At 35.9% G+C, this 19,359-nt stretch overlaps 1 protein-coding gene across 1 annotated transcript in view; it reads left to right on the top strand.

Annotated features, from left to right (window-relative positions):
• Prex2 (phosphatidylinositol-3,4,5-trisphosphate-dependent Rac exchange factor 2) overlaps positions 1-19,359 on the top strand; it is a gene marked incomplete in the record, with an annotated part of 260,363 nt that overhangs the window by 76,680 nt on the left and 164,324 nt on the right. The window contains 2 exon segments of the mRNA XM_005392120.2: positions 4,466-4,599; positions 11,087-11,190. Of these exon segments, the coding sequence (XP_005392177.1) occupies positions 4,466-4,599; positions 11,087-11,190 (238 nt within the window).

Genomic DNA, 19,359 nt, shown 5'->3' with positions numbered 1-19,359 from the left:
ACAAAGCCAATCTGAGTGTTGGCTTACAGAGAAATAGTGACAAATATGTAACCTTATTAATTCCAAACAAAATAGCTACAGTAGTATTGTCCAAGACAAATTAGATATTACCATGCCATAAGAAGCAATTATATACCACTTTAGGATTAAGCAATCCTAGAGCAGAAATCACCAATTATGATATAAACATTTAGGCAACTCATGTACTGACTTACAGCTAATATATAGTAAATGCAACAGCTTTATCTCTGCTAATGGTAGAAAAGATTTAAACAGTAATTTTATAGGGTCAACTATCAATAATCAATAATGCCTTATGGTTATATTATTAAATATTTAGGATTTGGTAATGGTGGGAGGCAAAAGCAAAACTTTGAAACTTTAAACTCTATGATATGAGGACAACTTTAATAGAAGATTATAAAAGGAGGAAAAAGTAAAGAAATTATATAGAGTAAAAGTTGGAAAAATAGCCAAAAAAGGATAATTTAAAAGAAAGAAGATGAAAAATAGAGAAATAAAAGAAGAAAAGGAGATTAGAGCAAGGCTGAAGGACAAAGGAAGGTTATTGAAGTCCCAGAAACTGGTGAAGAAGATAGGAGAGGAGGAAAGAGGAAAGTAAAAATTGAACAAAACAAAACAAAAATCTAAAAACAATGTTCACACACAAAAAACAAACAACAAACCCCAAATGAACAAAACCAAAGGCAAAAAGTAAAGAAAAGGAGAAAAAAACAAAAGACAAAGGACAAAAAACAAAAGAGAGAAAGAAAAGAAATTTCGATGTGATTTCGAGCCTGTGGTTACCTTCCAAAATCTACAGTTTTGTGGCAATGATCAGTTCAAGATATGTTCCTGCGCTTGCTGGTAGACAGAAGAGGCGGTCGGAGCCCAGATCCATGCTGGATATTCCCCAGTAAGCTGGCAGTGTGATTAGGGCAGGGTGCCCATTCTGAGACATTTAGTCATGGAAATTCAGGCTGAACCTGGCCTCTGTTGTAGTGGTGGGACTTGGGTTGTTTAGATGATAACACTTTGGTATCTCTTGCCATCCTGACCATGGGTCCTTGGCCATGGACGTCCCCTGTGGTTGTCCCTCCCAGTCACCGGACACTGGAAGCCCTGAGATGAAACCCACTTGAGGCTGCTGAGTCCCAGGTTCCGGTGGCCCCTCCCTAGAATAGTGTCCAACCAAGCACTCTTTCCAGTGTATATGGCAGGTGCTTGACAGGAGTTGCTCACCAGCTGTTAGACCATCAGCTGGTCCATTCCACTGGTGCATTTGTCCCTGAGGACCCCTGGAGTCATCTTCCACCATGCCTCTGAGATTTAATCTTCCTTTCTCATGAGCTGTAAGCCAGGAGTCAGGGAGAAAGTGCATATGGCCCCTTCCTTTTTCTGGATTGTGTTCCGCTCTTCCATTTCTTTGTAGACTTCAGTTTTCCCAACGGATCCTGGGTCCCAGGAGTTGGTCTCCCTCCTTCTTTGCTTCCTCAAATTGTTATTTGCCGGTGTCTGGGTTGAGAATCTTGGAGAGGCTGGTTTATTGCTGCTTACTACTCCACCATCTTCCTGAAAGTTCTTGATTATCTATTTACATAGAAATGCCATACTATGAAACCATTCTCAAGTTACCTCTGGTGTTGGAATCTATTTTTGCTTATACTTGAGATTGTAACTGACAATCTATTGATTTCAAGTTGTGCTCTCTTATTTCTTGATTTAGAGTCTTCCAGAGATTGTTGATGAAACTTTTCTTAAAAAAGTTTTGGCTTTTGTCATCTGTATCTGGTGACTTGGATGCAAATGGAATTGATGTTCCTATTTGAGGATTAGCAGTTCTGGAAAAAGCACAGAGAGTGAAATCTACATAGGGAAACAGAATTTCATGAGAAGGAGAGAGGAAAATTTGATACTGACTTTATCTTGGTAAACAGATAACTATATTATTACCTTGGTAAATGGTAATCTGTATTGTTAGTTTGATTTATCTTATATGAGATAGAATTCAGGTTAGTTTACTTAATAATTTGAACCTCAGAAACAGTAAATCAAATGCTAAGTATTTTTTTTCTTTTTGGAGGTATAAAATAAATATTTTATAAAAGCATGGTATAAAACTATGGTATTTCTCATTTCATGTTTGATTTCATGGTATTTTAGAATGCTTTCTCTTGGTAAGAATATTCAAATGATTCATCAGTTTTCTCAAGAGACCCTTTTGATATTGAAACTACTCTCTTGAAATGCCCATCAAGTTTCCCTTCTGTCAGTTTTCTTTTCTTCCACCAGGAATGGGTCTAGGCCTGTTAGATCTTTGTCAGTGTATTGCATGTGAGTGAGGAACTTCAAGGCTTTGTGTTATCCTTTATCTTTTCCAATACTGGGGCTTTTCCTTGTAGTCAGTTTGTGTTTTTCTGATTGACATGCAACATTTAGTTGTTGAAATGAACAAGATAGACTCTGGTCTGAATGGATTCTAATTTTAAATATAGTCACTTTACTAATCAATAGCTTCATATTCTGATGAGGCCAACTTGGAAGAGATTTCCTGGGAGAATATATTTAAAACATTGCCTGAAATGTGGAAATGTATGAAATGTTTAGTATTTATGTAGATAAGTTATTTGTTATATATGGCTGTTCAGTGACTAAGAATATATTTGATAAAGATAGATATTTAGAGTTGAAAATTATTGATTTTCAAAATGAATAAAAATCACTGACCAGGTAAAAATATTATGCATAGTTAAACGAATGTTCAGTAATTATGAAATATACAATAGTGTAAAAAAAGTTAAAAATGTTAAAAGAGTTATACACCTCCAAAGATTGTCATGAAATATAAATATAAATTCAACTCCAGGGGCAATGATTTATTATTATTTATTTATAAGGAACAATATCTTGATCTTAGAAAAAAATTATAATAGGACTAACATGTAAAAAGGAAACTGAAGTTAATTTTCATATAGTCAAATTATATTCATGAAGCTGTGCAAGTTTTTGCCAAATCTCCATTTATACATTTGGATGTACCACTGGATAAAAAGAAATAAAAAAGGGAAACATCTAAAAATTTATTGATTGATTGAATGATTGATTTTTTTGTTTTTTTCTGGTACCAGAAATCAAACTCACAAACTTGCGCTTGCCAGGCAGGTGCTGTGCTGCTGAGCTAAATCCCCAGCACCCTAAAAATTTAAAATATATTCATAATAAACACAACTATGTTAAAATAATAGTACTTTATTAACTTTAACTTTTGGAAGTTTCTTTTCATAAGTGTGAGTTGCAATTTAAATTTTTAAAATTGATCAGAAAAACAACGTGATTTTTGTGTGAATATGAAATTTTAATTTAATGACCTGAATTTTTAATATAAAAATAAAAGTAAAAACATTGACTTAAACAAGAATCGGAAATTTGCCTCTATGTGACACGAAACCAGATACTCTGGGAAACTGAGTGGCAGTCGTGAGGTAGGAGGGTCACAAGTGGGAGCCTCTCCTGGGCATCTTAGGGATTCAGGGAAACCCTGTCTGAAAATAAAATACAATAAAGAATAAAAGAAATCAGGTCAGGGATATAGCTCAGTGGCATAAGCGCCTGCCTGGCAAGCTCAAGGTCCTGAGTTCAATTCCCACTACCAAAAATAAAAGAAAAGAAAAAAGGAATCAGGCAGATTTAAATTTAAATTCAAATTCTCTTGCAGAGAACACCTGCATGGCTCTACTGACAATTCTTTTTTAAAAACCACTTAATTACATTATTTAGAAATAAAATAGACTATAATTTTTATAATGATTCAAAATAGACATTGATATTCTAGTTTCTGCTGTTGATTCAAAGGCCCGGCCTCCTTCTCCTTCGACTCTCCTGTAGGTTAGGTCTCGGTTAAGAACTGATTTGTCCTTCAATCATGTCATCTCAGAGGGCAGTCAATAAAGGCTTAATCAATAAATGTGCCTATGTCAGTTATTTTATAAATCATGCAAAATTTTTTGAAAGTCGCTCCCTTTCAATAATTTTTGTTTTTATTTATTTATTTTCTCTTCTTTACCTGAGGAATGAATATATAAATTGTTACCTGTTGGAAATTTAGGCAGTTTCATATAATTCCCTATGTGTCCTTGGAGCCTATGCTGGGGAAAACAAATAAGAAAGGAAAAGCATGGACACGAACACTATGAATTATTTTGGAATGATCTCTGTTCTGCATAGCACACATAACCTGTCTCACATATGCGTATGCACATAAACTGTTTGAAAGCAGACCCAGTGTCTGCTGAGACTGATCAGGTGACTGGAGATACATTCAGTATGGCTGCTTGTCCTCTTTGAACTCTGTCTCTACATACATTCATTCTTAGTAAAAGCAAGTATGATTGTAAGGAGAAGAATGATTAGATATAAGTTTCAGCCAAGTAATCACACGTTACCTCTTTTGTTTTCCTCGCCTCAGGGCTCCAACATTACTGACACCTGCACTGAAATGCTGATGTGTGGAGTTTTGCTGAAAATTTCCTCTGGAAACATTCAAGAACGGGTGTTTTTTCTTTTTGATAATCTTTTGGTGTACTGCAAAAGAAAACACAGGTAAGATCATAAAGGAGTCACACTTTAGCAATGTTTTATGCATCTCATATTTTCCTCTCTACTCCCCAGAAGTCAGCATATGTCCAGTAACCTGCTTCGGATCCTAGTCTGTTCCACTGCTCTTCTCATCTCCCTGTTGGGCGACGCTGCAGTGTCACTGTCATCTCATGATGCCGCCACCCTTCATCCCGCCAAGGACAGTTGTTGGTCCCAACTTGTGTCCTGCAGGGCCCAGAGGAGAGGCTTGTGTGTCTTCCCTTATCCCTCCTGTGTCCCAGCCACTTCTCTCTCTTCCCTTTGGACTCCTAGCACACGTAACGTTTCTTCCATTTGTCTTTCCTATCTAACTGCGTTGCATGTTGACTCCATTTTACAGAGAACTTAATGTCTCCGTGCTGTACACAAGTTCAGTGAGTGCTGTAGCTCTTGGGTCACTATCTTTCCACTTTACTGCTATCACCAGTCTTATTCCAAACTCACATGATTGACTCAGAGTTCATCCAGAGGCTGTGGAAATCCGATAGACTTTTATCTATAATGGTCCTTACCTCTGTTACACCCGAGTCACCTGTTCTATGGTTGTACCTTTACCTTGTCAGTATCAGCAGTTATGTAATCACCGTTCCCATTTTGAGCCTCCCATTCTGCATATCCTCTTCCTTCTGGCTGTCCTTCTCTGGAATTCCCATGTAAGCTACTTGTTGACTGGGTCCATCACCATTGTTCCATACAGTGTCTAAAGCTTCCTGTTTTAAAGAAAGAGGTCTCCAATGTGATTCTCTTCCATCTGTCTACTCTCCTGCATGGTAGAGTTTTATGTTATCATTTTTTCTTATTTCCCTCTCAGGAACCTTCAGTGTATCTTTAATCCACTTTACTCCCCTAAACTGCTCATGTCAAAGGGACTGCTCTGTTTCCTACTCCAAGTCACTTTTTCTACTCTTTAAAGGTCTACTTGTTTCCTTAGCAGCATCTAACTTATTCGAGTACTTCTTAAGACACTTACTGTAGCTGGAGCACGTTTGTTTTAGTGAGATGGTACTGACAGGCTTCATTTCATTGACACGGAAGGCGTGTGGTTGAAAGTGCAGGGTTTTGAGTGATTGTGCTTAATTCAGAAGTCAGGAAACTATAACCAAACATTTTCTGGCAGACTGAGAATGAGAGATATAAAACTGATTTATTAGGCAGATTGAGGGAACATAATTTTTTATGCCTTGAAGTAAGTTTTCCTAAGTCAGCAAAATGCCCAGAGCAAGTTAGTGAAAATTTGGCAGCTATATTAATGATACATGATAATTCATCCATGTGGGTTGCAGTGTTAGAATTTTCTAGAAGGAGATATTAATTAAAAAAAACAATGGCATGAAACACGAAAATGTAGGACTACAATATCTACCTTCATGAAAAGGAGCAAGTTAGCAGCAAAGCTGGAAGATACAAGGGGTGAATAGGAATACAGTGAATATCAAAATTCAAAAAACAAACTTTATTAATGTAAGAGACATAGTGCTAAAAATGTGTCTGAGGCAAGGGACAATATTTTGAGGGGGATTAATGACAATGTATCTTTTGCCATAATAAGTTTTTAAAATTTAAACATTCACCATAAATTTTGGTCACCCCATGTTGCTCCAATGTTCATGGCAATTTCTGTCAGATAAAAACATACAGTGTGTTCTTCTGCACCTTATTCACTGGATCTCTTGCACCGTGGCACTCTTGGCATTTCTCCGTAGTCAGAATGACATCAAAAGGGAAATGTTTTGAATCAGTTCAAGGTATCAGGGCAGCCAAGACCGCTCAACTAAGAACACGAAAGGACTTCCAGAACCACTTCATAAAAGGGCAAGAATGAGAGGAGAAGAGTATTCAAAGTAAAGAGTATAGTTTTGGGTGTTTAATGACCAATATGTCTTTCTCTGTAATAAATTAAAAAAATTTTAACATTCACTATATTTTTTATCACACCTCATAACTAATTTTCATCTGTATGTTAATGAGGTTTAATTTTTTTTTTTATTTTTGAGATGGGCTCTCACTGTGTTGCCTAGGTTGGTCTTGAGCTCCTGGGCCTAAGTGATCTTCCTGCCTCAACCACAGAAGTAGCTAAGATTCAAGGCTCATACTGTACTCAGCTCACAGTTCCCTTTTATCAGATGTGAGAATGAAGCTATTCATTTATTTTACCATTTTCTTCTAAATTCTTTGTGTTTGATAGCAAGATTGGGGTTAATAGAAATAGGCTTTAGGAAGCTGTAGAAGAGGCCATTAATTTTGCTTGTGTTTAAACCATTAAATTGCAATGTGAATCAGTATATTTTTGGTAGAATTATTAAAGACTTTAGTTTGAGAATAAGATCTTTTTTCCTTACAGTTGATTTTATCTTTATATATGTATGTCTGCCATCAAGTCCAGAATATTTGCAAAACGAACATCGGTGTACAAATTATGATATGATGTCATCTCATGGCTGTAATTCTTAAATAAGTTAAGTAACATGAAAAGCTTCATAAAACTAAATTCCTACAGTTTAATAAATAATCCTTAATAAATGTGTACTATGAACCAAATGCATAATGGTTAGACATGGAAGTAACTGTTCAGTTTGATATAATTATTCCCTTGCAGTATTGCTAAAGCCCTGTGAATTAACCATCTTTCAATCTGCATTTAGAATACTTCACTTCCTCTATGAACTGCACCTTAGCACAAACTTTCTAAGATCTAGAGATCCTTCAGATAGTATGAGTAAATGGAGCCTCTTCCAAAGTCCCACAGTATTATAATACAAATATCAAACACCTGATGTATTTATTCATATTCTAAAGTTACATTCTTTAGAGAGGAGTGCTAGATTAAGCTGGATCCTACCTCTGGATCTTTCTAATGGTCTTAATCTTAGGAGATATAGATTAAGGAATGATTTATGAGGTAGTATTTGACAAATTAATATGATGTTACTTAGTTTGGCTTGTTTATGTACTTTATGATTAGTTATATAATATATTTAGTTTTTTATGATTCAGTAGTTTCTAAAAAAATATCACTTTTGTGTAAAACAATAATTTATTTATTTTAAGTGGTCTATAACATCCCTTTGGTTTACTGTCAAAAATTAACACAATTTAATTATTCCTTCTTCTATTAATGAACTTTAGCATTGTTTCCAGTTCTCTACTATTGCAAATGTATCTTAATAACCCTAAAACACAGAATTAGAACACTGACAAAATGAAAATATGAAAATATGCAGTATTGTTGTATAGAGAGAAATACTTTTAAACCATGGTCTTCTCAGTTTTCTTAAGGAATCAAAACTATCCAGCCCTTATTAAATTTCTACTGAATATTTTTATCTGCAGGTCAGATATTCTAAGAGAAGTACCCAAAACCTATATAGAGCTCAGAGCTTGAACCTGAAGAAAATTAATACTTGGTAAAATAGGACTCATAGATGTATTCTCCTACATATCTGTGTTTATTTTGACTATGACTAAAGCTGTTATCAAGGATATTGGACCTTTTAAATATGACTAGTTTTAGGAATAATGTACTGATTTGCAATAAATTATTTCTTTTAAGATACTGTGATGTACTATTTTCTATCTTAGTAGACTATAGATTTACCTACGTGTAAGTCTACTTAATACAAATGTACAAATGATGATATGATATGGTCCCATGATTATAATGTCAAATATGAGGTATATCAAAGTATGAGGTGAATGTTTAAGTTCAATCACCCTCCAAAATACACATCTATCATTTACACATTGCTTTATTCAGTGAACTTTTTTTCCAGTAAATAAAAGTATTTATTACAGTAAAAGACACATTTCTATTAATCCCTCTTAAAGTACTCCCCTTTCCTGTGAACACTCTTATCCGATCATTCTTGCCACTTACGAAGCAGTTATGGAAGTCTGATTCCATGTCTTTCCCAGTTGTGACCCAAAATACAAATACAGTGAATGCCGCTGCCAGTCCGTCTGACAGAAATGCAGGCTTGTAAAAGCATTATAGTGTGTCTTCATCCAGCTTATTCACTACATCTAGCACCATGTGACTTCCAGTTCCTCACAGACAAAATGACCATGAAAGGAAGCCTTGTGTGGGCCGGGGATATAGCTCAGTGGTACAAGCGCCTGCCTGGCAAGCGCAAGGTCCTGAGTTTGATTCTCAGTGCCAGAAAAAAAAAAAAAAAAATCCTTGTGAATCAGTTCAGGACACTGAGGGAGCCGTCACAGCACACCAAAGACACTTGCTGTCTTAGGCACAGTACTTACACATAATACCGGAAACCCACGATTTAAGGAAGGCAAGGTACATTTTGGCTTCCAGTGTGCAGAGGTTTGGTCCATAGTCCTCTGGTTTTAAAGCAGGGTGGTGTGGCAGAGGGGCATGGCAGAGGAAGAACAGCATGTGACAAGCGGTGGAGAGACAGACAGAGAGAGAGGAGGGGGTCAAGGGAAGACCAGGGATGAGACAGACCCTTCCAGGCCACGTCCCCCGTGACCTTCCTCTTTCAGCTGGACCCCACCTCCTAAGGGCAAGCCAGCCAGAAGTGCCCACAATTCAGTACCTTCCCCACACCCGCCTATGAGCACCTGAGACTTTTGGGGGCACTTTAGATGCAAGCCATGACACTCACAAAAGAGGACCCCAGCACTGCTGCAGAAAGTGACGAGAATGATGGGGTAAGTGTGGGATGATGAGGGAGAGTATTTTGATGCAGGTTAGTGGCCAAGTGTCTTTTACTGTAATAAATTAAAAAAAAAAAACTGAACATCCATCATATTTTTCATCACACCTCATAAATTAACTTAGGAAGGTTTTTAAAAATTTAAAATCCTGTCATGTAAAAGTATACTTAATGTGTAATGTGGGTCAAATATATATACCAAATATATATCTTCCCCTATGATACCAGATTTCATAGCTACCTGGCCTGAATTCCTGGTTTACAGCACATATTTAGGCTTATGAACAAAAGAAATTTAGAGATTGCTCTATAAAGAAACATGGCAAATGCAGGGTGGTGAAAGTTTGGGGCTGAAATCAGTACTCTCCAGTCAGAATAATTAAGTTATACTTAGTTTTTCTTGTTAGTGATAAAGGACTGCAGTACTAAGTTCTGTTAAGAATATAGGAGTGTCAGGCCAGGAATACAGTCTTTTCCAAGGAGCCCTGAAGATTAACAGCAACTTGAGATACCTCCCAAGTTAACCCTTTTATTTTAGGTTTGCTTAAGGATGGCTATCTACCTGCAGAGGTGGGGAATTGCAGGTAGTGGGAAGCCTCATCGTGTGTTAGATGTGTCTATATAGCACAATAAATTAATCATTATTTCCATCTCTTAAATTATTAGGTAGACTTCTATCAGGGAGTCAAATTGAAGAGTCTAGGTCAACTGAAATCTCTTGAGTGACTAAGTGATTTTGAATCTCCTTGAATCATTTCTGAGACTCTTATCTGTTTAATTAATAAAATGTTTTTAAAGAAACCTTCTGTTCTGAGCACTGAGTAGTTCTAATACATAACTGTCTAATTCACTGTTACAAATATCACTGGTAAACCTGGCATTTTTACTTTTTGTTACACACTTTCAAAGATTAAAGGCTGACAATAGATATATACTAGTTTTAAAATGTTTTGGATTATTTTAAAAATAAGTTAGACATTTAGGAAGGATTATACATATATATATAACGTATGTCATGTATAATGTGTCATGTATGATATATGTCATTCAACAATGATAGTCATACCATAAAAACAATATAGGAAAACATTGTACAGCTGTAGTTTGCTCATTTTAAGAGCCTGTTGACAACCAATTTCTTTGAAGAAGGATCAAAGGAACTAATTAGATTTGTTTATCAACCCTTGAAAAAAGGAATTATTTGGTAGTGAAAAATGAGAAATGAAGGTGAAAAAACTCAAATGTGACATTGAAATAACCAGCCTTCAGTGCCTGATAGAGTTTGATCAGACAGTGCTGATAGTCTACACTGAGCAAAATACCTACGTACTCTCTCACCTGTGTGCAAACGCTTCAATTTATTTTTTAAAAAATGCGCAGTCATCTCTATCTTGTAAAGCAGGTGGTGCTGCTGTGAATGACGGGGGGGGGGAATTACAAATAAAGTCACCAAGTGCCAAAAAACATTTAATAATGTTCATTGGTATCTTCTTCTATTAGTAGAAATTCTCAGTTTTGTTGTTTCTTTCTGGTACTGGGGATTGAGCCCCCGCGCATCCTACAACTGGCCTCCATCTGCAGACCTGTTATGGTTTTTAATTTTTGGGCAAAGTCTTGCTAAATTTTCCAAATTAGCCTTGAACTTGTGATCACCTTGCTTAGCTTCTGCAGTAACTGGGATTATAGACATATGCCACTGTGTCCAGTTTAACGTACGTTATTTTAACACTGATTTGCATTAAGTTTTGTAACAAAGTCTTTGTGATTTTCTTCACTTTAAGACGGTTGAAGAATAGCAGGGGTTCCACAGATGGACATCGGTACCTTTTTCGTGGCCGGATCAATACGGAAGTGATGGAAGTAGAGAACGTGGATGATGGCACAGGTGAGTGATGAGTGGTTTGGAATGGAGTGCTGATGGCAAGCTCTCTCATAAGGCAGAATTCTGCTGTCCTTTTCTTTTTTGGGGGGTGGTACCAAGAATCGAACTTGGGACCTCGCACTTGCCAGGCAGGTGCCATGCCACTGAGCTATATCCCCAGCCCCAGAATTCTATCGTCATAATTTATCTGCAGTGTTTTAGATATTAGAAATATTTTTCTTAGGTGGAGTAAGCAGTCAGGAAGAAGCAGGAGAAAGGTTAGATGAAGGAGTGCAAGATTGTTGGGAAGGGCTGGGGATATAGCTCAGGGACATAAGTGCCTGCCTGGCAAGCGTGAGGTCCTGAGTTTGATTGCCGGTACCAAAAAAAAAGACTGTTGTGAAAATGGAAAATTGTGTAAAGTGCTGAAAATGGCCGAGCAGTATTTGGTCTGAGAATGTTCATTTCTGATACACAGATTGTGTGTGTAGGAAATATCCAATGAATGCATGAATTCTTTTTAATTTATACTGATACATAACTTATATGTATGATATATACTTTTATTCCTGTAGTATATTTACTGTGGAGTATAAAAAACTAGATTTTTTAGCTACACAGTTTTAACTAATGTGAATAGATCATCAATTTGCTGGTAGGGAAAAGTTGTGGGTAGAGATGATTTGCTTAATTTGAAGTGCTCATTTTAAGTCCTGGCCTTTGTTATGCAAAGGGAACCAATTTTTGTCCTGCAAATTTGAAGGTATGGACTTTTACAGGCAAGTTCATGAAATTATGATTAGCCACACACATTAAGGAAAATGATGTTAAAATAAATTTTATTTTCTATTTGGAAAAAGCTGTCTATAAATTGGGTGCTTAGTAAATTGAATCACAATTCAATATGTCTGATGATAGTAATTATAGTTTCAGACATATACTAGGAAAATGATAAGATGAAATAAAGTATATTGTTTCTAAATGGCTTTTGTTTTCATGTGGAGACACATGTTTATAGTAGTCAGTGTACGCATGAGATCATGGTACAGATCAACTCCCTACCTCCACATACCTCCATTGTCATTCTGGAGTCCCAGAAGGGACAAGAATGTTTACTTTCTGTAGGGGCACAGATTTTCAAATCCTCATATATATGCCATTGCCCTATTCCATTGTTAGCGTTGTAACAAATAGTCAAGTATTTATAGAATCGTGAACCGTAGTTGCAGCAGTTCAGGGGAAATGGAATACAATGAGCAAAACTCCAACGATTAGTGCCTGAGACTGGGCACTCGGTGTAGAGCTTCTACATGCTTGTGTGGAGAGGTTACACACTGGCTGGTGGTGGGATAGAGGGCTGGAGCTGTCGGAGAGCTGATGCAGGTAGCTGTCACGGTTGAAATCCCTTTCTGTGTGGCAAACTCTAACATAATGGCAAATACTCTGATGCCAACATGTAGACCCAGAGGGTATTCTTCTATGGCAGGGTGTACGTATATTTTTTGTAAGTGGCTAAATTCATTTTATGCTTTCTAAGAGTACTGTGTAATGATATTATGTCCAAAAATGCTAGGAGCTATTTTACCTCATTAATCTGAACATTCAGAAGGATGCCCCAAAGCGCACTTCGCACTTGTGTTGGGAGGAAGTCAGATAGTAACAGAAGAACACTCAAACCTCCACCTTGTTCTTTACTAACCCTGTCTTTCCTTAAGGGAACCACCTTCCCTTTTTGCTTTGGAACTTTCATTATTTTCTTCCTTTTTATCTTTTGTTACTTTAGAATGCTTCCTGAGGGACTGATCATCTCCCCCTTGTTTCCCACTTCTTGCCTTATTTCTTCAGATGATATGATTTCCACCCTTTGTACCATCTGTACTGTTGATTGAAGTGCATTTTGATAATGATTATTGTGAGTCTTTGCCTCTGGGAAATTGGGTCACTAGGTAAAGAACTACAAGAGCCTATAGACTTGGGAGGCCTGTGTAGGTGGGGATCAAGTGAGATCTAAAGAGGCGTGAATTTTTATAGAAGTCATTGGATTTAGTCCCATGAGAAAGTTCTGTTGATGCTGGTAGCATTCTAGCCATCAGGGCCTCAGTTCTTAGAGGGAGGAGCTTGTAGAAGAGGCCTGAGTCTTGTGTGTATGAATTAGGGGGAGGACAGGGCATTGTAAGTTATCTACTCATAAACTGTCTGATGGAGCCTCTTTATGAAAATTTGTAAGTCTCAGCTTTCATCGAAATAAGATGGAGAATAATTAGAGTTTATATAAATAGTTGGGAAGGTTTGTTCTCTTCCTTGAACATACACAAGGGCACACTGCGGGAATTGGTTGCAAGTAGTTGCTACAAGATCACTCCAAGACCTTGCAGGCTGCAATTGGATTCCTTTATCAGGCTTCCTACAAGGAAACTCGGTTTCTCATGGGCTTTTGGAAGAAAGCATACATTTTCTACCAGGCTTGGAAATTCAAAAACAGAATTTCTGAAGATGAATAGGATCTTGAAGATCAAATAATATACTCCATTAACATTTCAGATGACAGTCATGAGGCCAAATTGAGGTATTGACTCGTTCAAATGTACCCAGCTGTGGGGCTGGGGATTTAGCTCAGCGGCAAAGCGCCTGCCTAGCAAGCGCAAGGTCGTGAGTTCGGTTCCCGGTACCGGAGAAAAACCAAAACCAAAAAAAAAAAAAAACCCAAAAAAAAAAATGTACCCAGCTGTTTAACAGAGCTGGCGCAAGTGCTCAGTTTGCTAGGCCCCCATGCTCATGCCTGGAGAAATAGGAGAACAGAAGCTTCACACAGGTTTTAAATCCACAGGAAGTAAATGAAAAGCAGTAATGGAATATGTGACAGGAATGATCGTGATTGTTTATTTCTTCTAAGAGCCAGTCTGAATGCTACGTCAATGCTGTCCCTTTCTTGTTTTCTTGGTCATTTCCATCACGGGAGCTTATTTGTTTTTTGTGAGCTCAGAATTTAAGTTTGCTTACTTTGGACTCTGTGAATGAAGTTCTGATGTGATAGAGCTCACCAGAGATGGTTAATGTCTGCCTACCAAGGACTCTCTCAGCTGGACCATCGCTAAGATGAATGAGGGGTGGGCAACTACTATCAGCTTATCTGCCATACTCAGAACTCAAAACCAAGAAACACCATACTTAGATAAATAATAAACATGAACGAGTTGAGATATATTTTAAAGCATGCTTGGAATTTTGGTGGAAAATTGAATGGGAAAGGTTTTCTTCCATTTGAATTGTGGAAATACTGAGTGTTTCTATATACTATGGATGTAAGTAAAATGCTTTTTCTTTTCTAAGGGAGAAGCTTTATTAGACAACTAATTACATTGACTTAGCTCAAAAGTCACAGAAGAAATAATTACATTTGAGATGAGACGAAATTTTCAGCTGACAAAAATAGCTCAAACCTTTTGAGAAATAAGTATGTGTAATTTCATTTATAATGCTGACTGAGTTGCATTCTATGATAGTTATATATTATTCCAGAAAAATGTAATTAAGGATGATGCGGCATGTAGAAGTGCAAAAATATTATTCATTATTTGCTGTGTTCAAAGATATTAACCACTGAATTTGTAGTCAGACTTCCTGTCCACTGTTCTCTAGATTTCAATTTTCCTTTCATTCCTCGGTGAAGATTCTTTCTGGGGATATCAATTCGATCATGACTCATTTTAAAAGTCAAACTTAAAGCACTAGGAGGAATGCTATTCAACTTCCTAGATTTAATTTCTATGGTAATTTTCCTGGTGCGTACTTGGAAAGCCATACAGAAAGTAGCACTAGGTAATTTATATTCTCCTGCTACGACTAGTTTATTTGTGTGATTGGGCAAGGGGCAAGAATGTTAACCTTCAGAAAATGGGGACTGTTTTTCAGTGTTGGGTAAACCATAGATTTCAGTATGATAGTGGAATTCAAATCAGATAAGGTGAATGTTTTTATTCTTAAGGTAGTCTTTATATGACACTTTTAAAGAAAACTATAGCTCTCATTTTTAATAAAATATTTGAAAACATCATGTTTTGAATATAGTTTACAGAAAATTAAATTTTGCTTCCAAATAATTAAATTTTTTAGATTTTCCTTTTATGCATATATTTTAGACATATTTTAAAAATGGACTTGAGATTTTTCTTCCTTTTTATTGATATATGTTTGCACAATATCTTTCCATTGTCTTTTTGTTTGTTTTTTTGGGGGGAGTCCTGGGAATTGAACTCAGAACCTTGTGCTTGCCAGGCAGGTGTTGTGCCACTGAGGTTTTTCAACATCCTTTTTCAGAGTATTGAAGTTTTAATTATAACAGCTTTCCTTTCCTTGGTTAGGTTAAATACCCAGGTTTTTGATTCTTTTTTTCAAAGCTATTGTGAATGAGGTTGTTTTCCCAGTTTGTTGTTTGATGCATTCATTGTTAATGTGCAGGAAAACTATTTTTTGTGTGTGTTTTGCTTTTGTATCCTGCTAGTTTGCTGAGTTTATTCATTCTAGCAGTCTTCTGGTAGAGTTTTTTGTGTCTTGTATGTAAAAGATCATGTCATCTGTGACTAGAGATAGCTTGACTTCTTCCTTTTCTTTTCATATTCCATTTATTTCTTTTCTTGCCTGATTGCTTGCAAAAGTTTTGAGTACGGTATTGAACAGTAGTGGTAATAGCGAATACCATTGTCTTGATTCTGATTTTAAAGGAAATATTTTTAGTTTTTGTCCGGTAAGTATGATGTTACCAGTGAATTTGTCATAAATGGCTTTTATTAGTTTGAAGTAGGGTCTCTTTATACTTATTTTCTTCAGGGTTTTTATCATGAATGAATATTGGATTTTTGTCAAAGGCCATTTCTGCATCTATTGAGATGATTATGTGATGTTTATTACAGGTTGTGATAATTTTGTACCTTCATTTAAAGAAAAGCATCTTAATAATAATCTTAATGAAAAAAATTTTTATCCTTACCTCTTATCACCAAATAAACATAGTTTTTAATTGCTGCATAATAAATTGAATAGATAAACCATAACTACCTTAATCACTGTAACATTATCACGACATCAATTGAATACATTCTTAATTAAAAAGTAACAATATCTTCACAATGTTGAGAAGAGTACTAAAAGCATAATCTGTTCTGATACACTGAAGTTTGAGTATGTTATTAATGTAAAAAATGTATTTGAAAATTAAAAATGATCATAAGAAGAGCTATTTCTAGAGTTTTAAAAGGAAGTTAGATCTGCTCTTTCTCTGCTTCCAATAAATCATATCCTGTGCTGTTTGCAGAGCAGAAACTTTTCTTCTATTATTTGAAAACTCAAAGACTTACTTGTAAAATACAGTTTTCTTAGTATCAAATATTTATGTGAGTAAATACTAATTGTAAAAGGTTCTTAAGGAAATTTATACATTTACATTATTGATCATCAGAATGAGGCCTAAATACATTATTTGGACATCAAATACTTGATGTTTTGAGTAAATATTTTGGCAGTTTCTTCTGTTTCCTAGCCTGTGCATACAGTACTTGGAGACTGTCCATCTTATTACAATAAAAAATTATTGAACAAATACCAGTACATCCACTGAGATACATAATGTATCAGTCTTGGGAAAAATCCCATCTCATTAAGTGAAACTGTTGAATAAAAGTAAGCAATTTGCTGACCACAGAGGTTTAAAATGATGAATGACTTATCAAGTCTCTACCTTGGAGCTTCCTAGTTTGGGGAGAAATCAGATGCTACAGACTGTTGTGCTTGCTTATTCTCCATTTAATGCATGGTGATTTTAATTCCATTTTTAGACACTTTCTATAAAATTAATGTTTTAGATCCATCAAAGCCTGAAAATTTATATGTTTGTCATTTAATAAATTATTTTCTATTAAACTATGTTTTAATTCCTACTAAGGACAGAGGGGCTAGGTTGTATCTTAATGACTGAATGAATGCTTTGTGTGAGGTCTAAATTCAGTCTCCAGCATATAAACAAACAAAACCAGTTGCCCCCCTGCCAACACACCCTTGTTAAGGATAAAAGACTATTGGATTTTCCATGTTCTTGGTGAGACTGTTCCTTATGCTTAATTCTTATTTTAAATATATTGGATAATAGGCTATGATGAAATTATGACTCTGTATAGTACATTTTTTAAAGTAAATAAGACGTAATTGATTATTTTGTAACATGTTTGACCATTATACAATGAAGTATACATGCTACATTTGAAGCATGTTACATTTATATATCTAATGTGAAAATATGTGTATATGTTTAAAATTACATTTGAGTTTTAAAATTGCTATGATAGAAACCAGCCACCATACCAACTTTGTAAGAGGAACATTATTCTTTCATTTTCAGTTATTATATGACACAAAGTGTTGTTTCAGAAATTGGCAGTTGTAGCAACTGAGCTGTAGTTTGAGATAGATTTGGCAGTGTGCTAATGATCTCAGTTTCTGGACATTGAAATGAGAGCGACAAGCAAACAGTCCCATGCTCACTTATCTGGTGCTGAGTTTGGACAATTTCCAAAGGAAGTTTGAATGCATAGCGTGAGTGGTTAGGAAAGGCTTCACATAGGAGAAGATCTGTGCAACAAAAAGAACAGTGGGTATCTGGGTGCGAGCTTCAGCCTGCGGAAGCACCAGAAGTCACAGGATAGCCAGGGAAGTGGAAGAGAGCGAGTGGTGGGAACATGTGAGACTAACATTGAACATAATTCTGCCTCTAATGTAACCTCAAAGTTTTACAGACCCCAGAGCAGTACAACACTATTTGATAATATGTCTTGAAGAGTAGTAGTCTAACAGCAGATAATGCGTGGTTCTTTGGGAACTGATGGAAAGACTGTGGGAGCCAGAGTATGGGAAAATGAGTGCAAGTCATCTGTGTCTACTCAGAACTTAACAAAATAAAACACTGTAGAGATTTTGCCACAGTAGGTAAAGTTTCAGAAAGTCTCTTAACCACCTTAACCACCTTGAATATTTTGTGTCTTGTTCATGGTGTGCTGGGCAATGCTGTTTAATGACTTTCAGGGGAGACAAACGAAAGCTATCACTGTGATTCGGTGCTGATGTTGACCTCTGTCATCCTTTTTCTTTTCTGTCTTGGAATCTTTGGCTGGTATGAACTGTCCTACCAGTAAAGGTTGCTTATAAATTATGTCATTATTTTCTACCTGCTGTTAGGCAGGCAGCTGTGAAGCGTTTGCCGGTGGCGTTTGCAAATTCAACGTAAAGGTTTAACCAAAGTTATGGTGAAGAATTGAGTACGACAATTAAATGTCATCTCACTCTCTAAAACAATTTTTCTGAGTTTTTGTTCCTGTGAATTATATGGAATCAGGTGATTTTGGCTACATAAATATATCTTAATGAAAATAAACTATTTTCTGAAACAAAAATATAGTAATAAAAGAAACAATGTCTTACATGCTGGCAAGTCTTTTCTATATGTAATTTAATAGATGACAACTGGATTCTCAAGTCCCCTTCTGCTAAATCTGTCATTGTATGTTGTTTGGTTTGAAATGTATAAAGAAAATCTGACCTCACAGAGTATGCAATAGGAAAAGGAAGCAACAGTTTAATGCCCCTTCAGATAATTGTGGACTTTTTACTCTGATACCACATCAACATCTGACAAGGCTCATAAAGTTAGCTGCAGTGCAGAATCAAAACCCTATCAATGGCATGTTGGAGTGGTGAGGTTTTGAAGTGTGTATTTTCACCATGGGCCTCGATAATGGCCTGGTATCTGTATGTTTCCATTCATTGCAGCTTAGGTAAATATATGTAGTGTGCTCCATTGACTAGTTTTTCTTTTTATTGTGCTTATAATTAAATATTAGAGAAATGTTCTATGTGATAAAAGCTATCTCTGAAACCTAGAATATTATTTACAGGGAATATTAACATAAAACAAATTTGATTTTGTGAATGTGTGATTGAAAAGAAAATTCCTAAAATGTTTTTTTCTTTTGCTATGAAAACTTGAATACTATTTTTGGACAAAGTAAATAAATATTAATTACTTCATAATAATTACTTTTATTTTCATATATTATGTTAATGTGTGTTAGAAATGTTCCATTATTGAACACTAACTGCATTCAATATATAAACATTTCTTTAATTTTTCAACTTTCATGTTTCTTA

Source organism: Chinchilla lanigera, unplaced genomic scaffold (genome assembly GCF_000276665.1).
Source record: "Chinchilla lanigera isolate Chin_1 unplaced genomic scaffold, ChiLan1.0 scaffold00043, whole genome shotgun sequence".
Classification (NCBI taxonomy): domain Eukaryota; kingdom Metazoa; phylum Chordata; class Mammalia; order Rodentia; family Chinchillidae; genus Chinchilla; species Chinchilla lanigera.
Note: the sequence above shows the minus strand (reverse complement) of the source record. Positions and strands in the feature narration are given on the sequence as shown.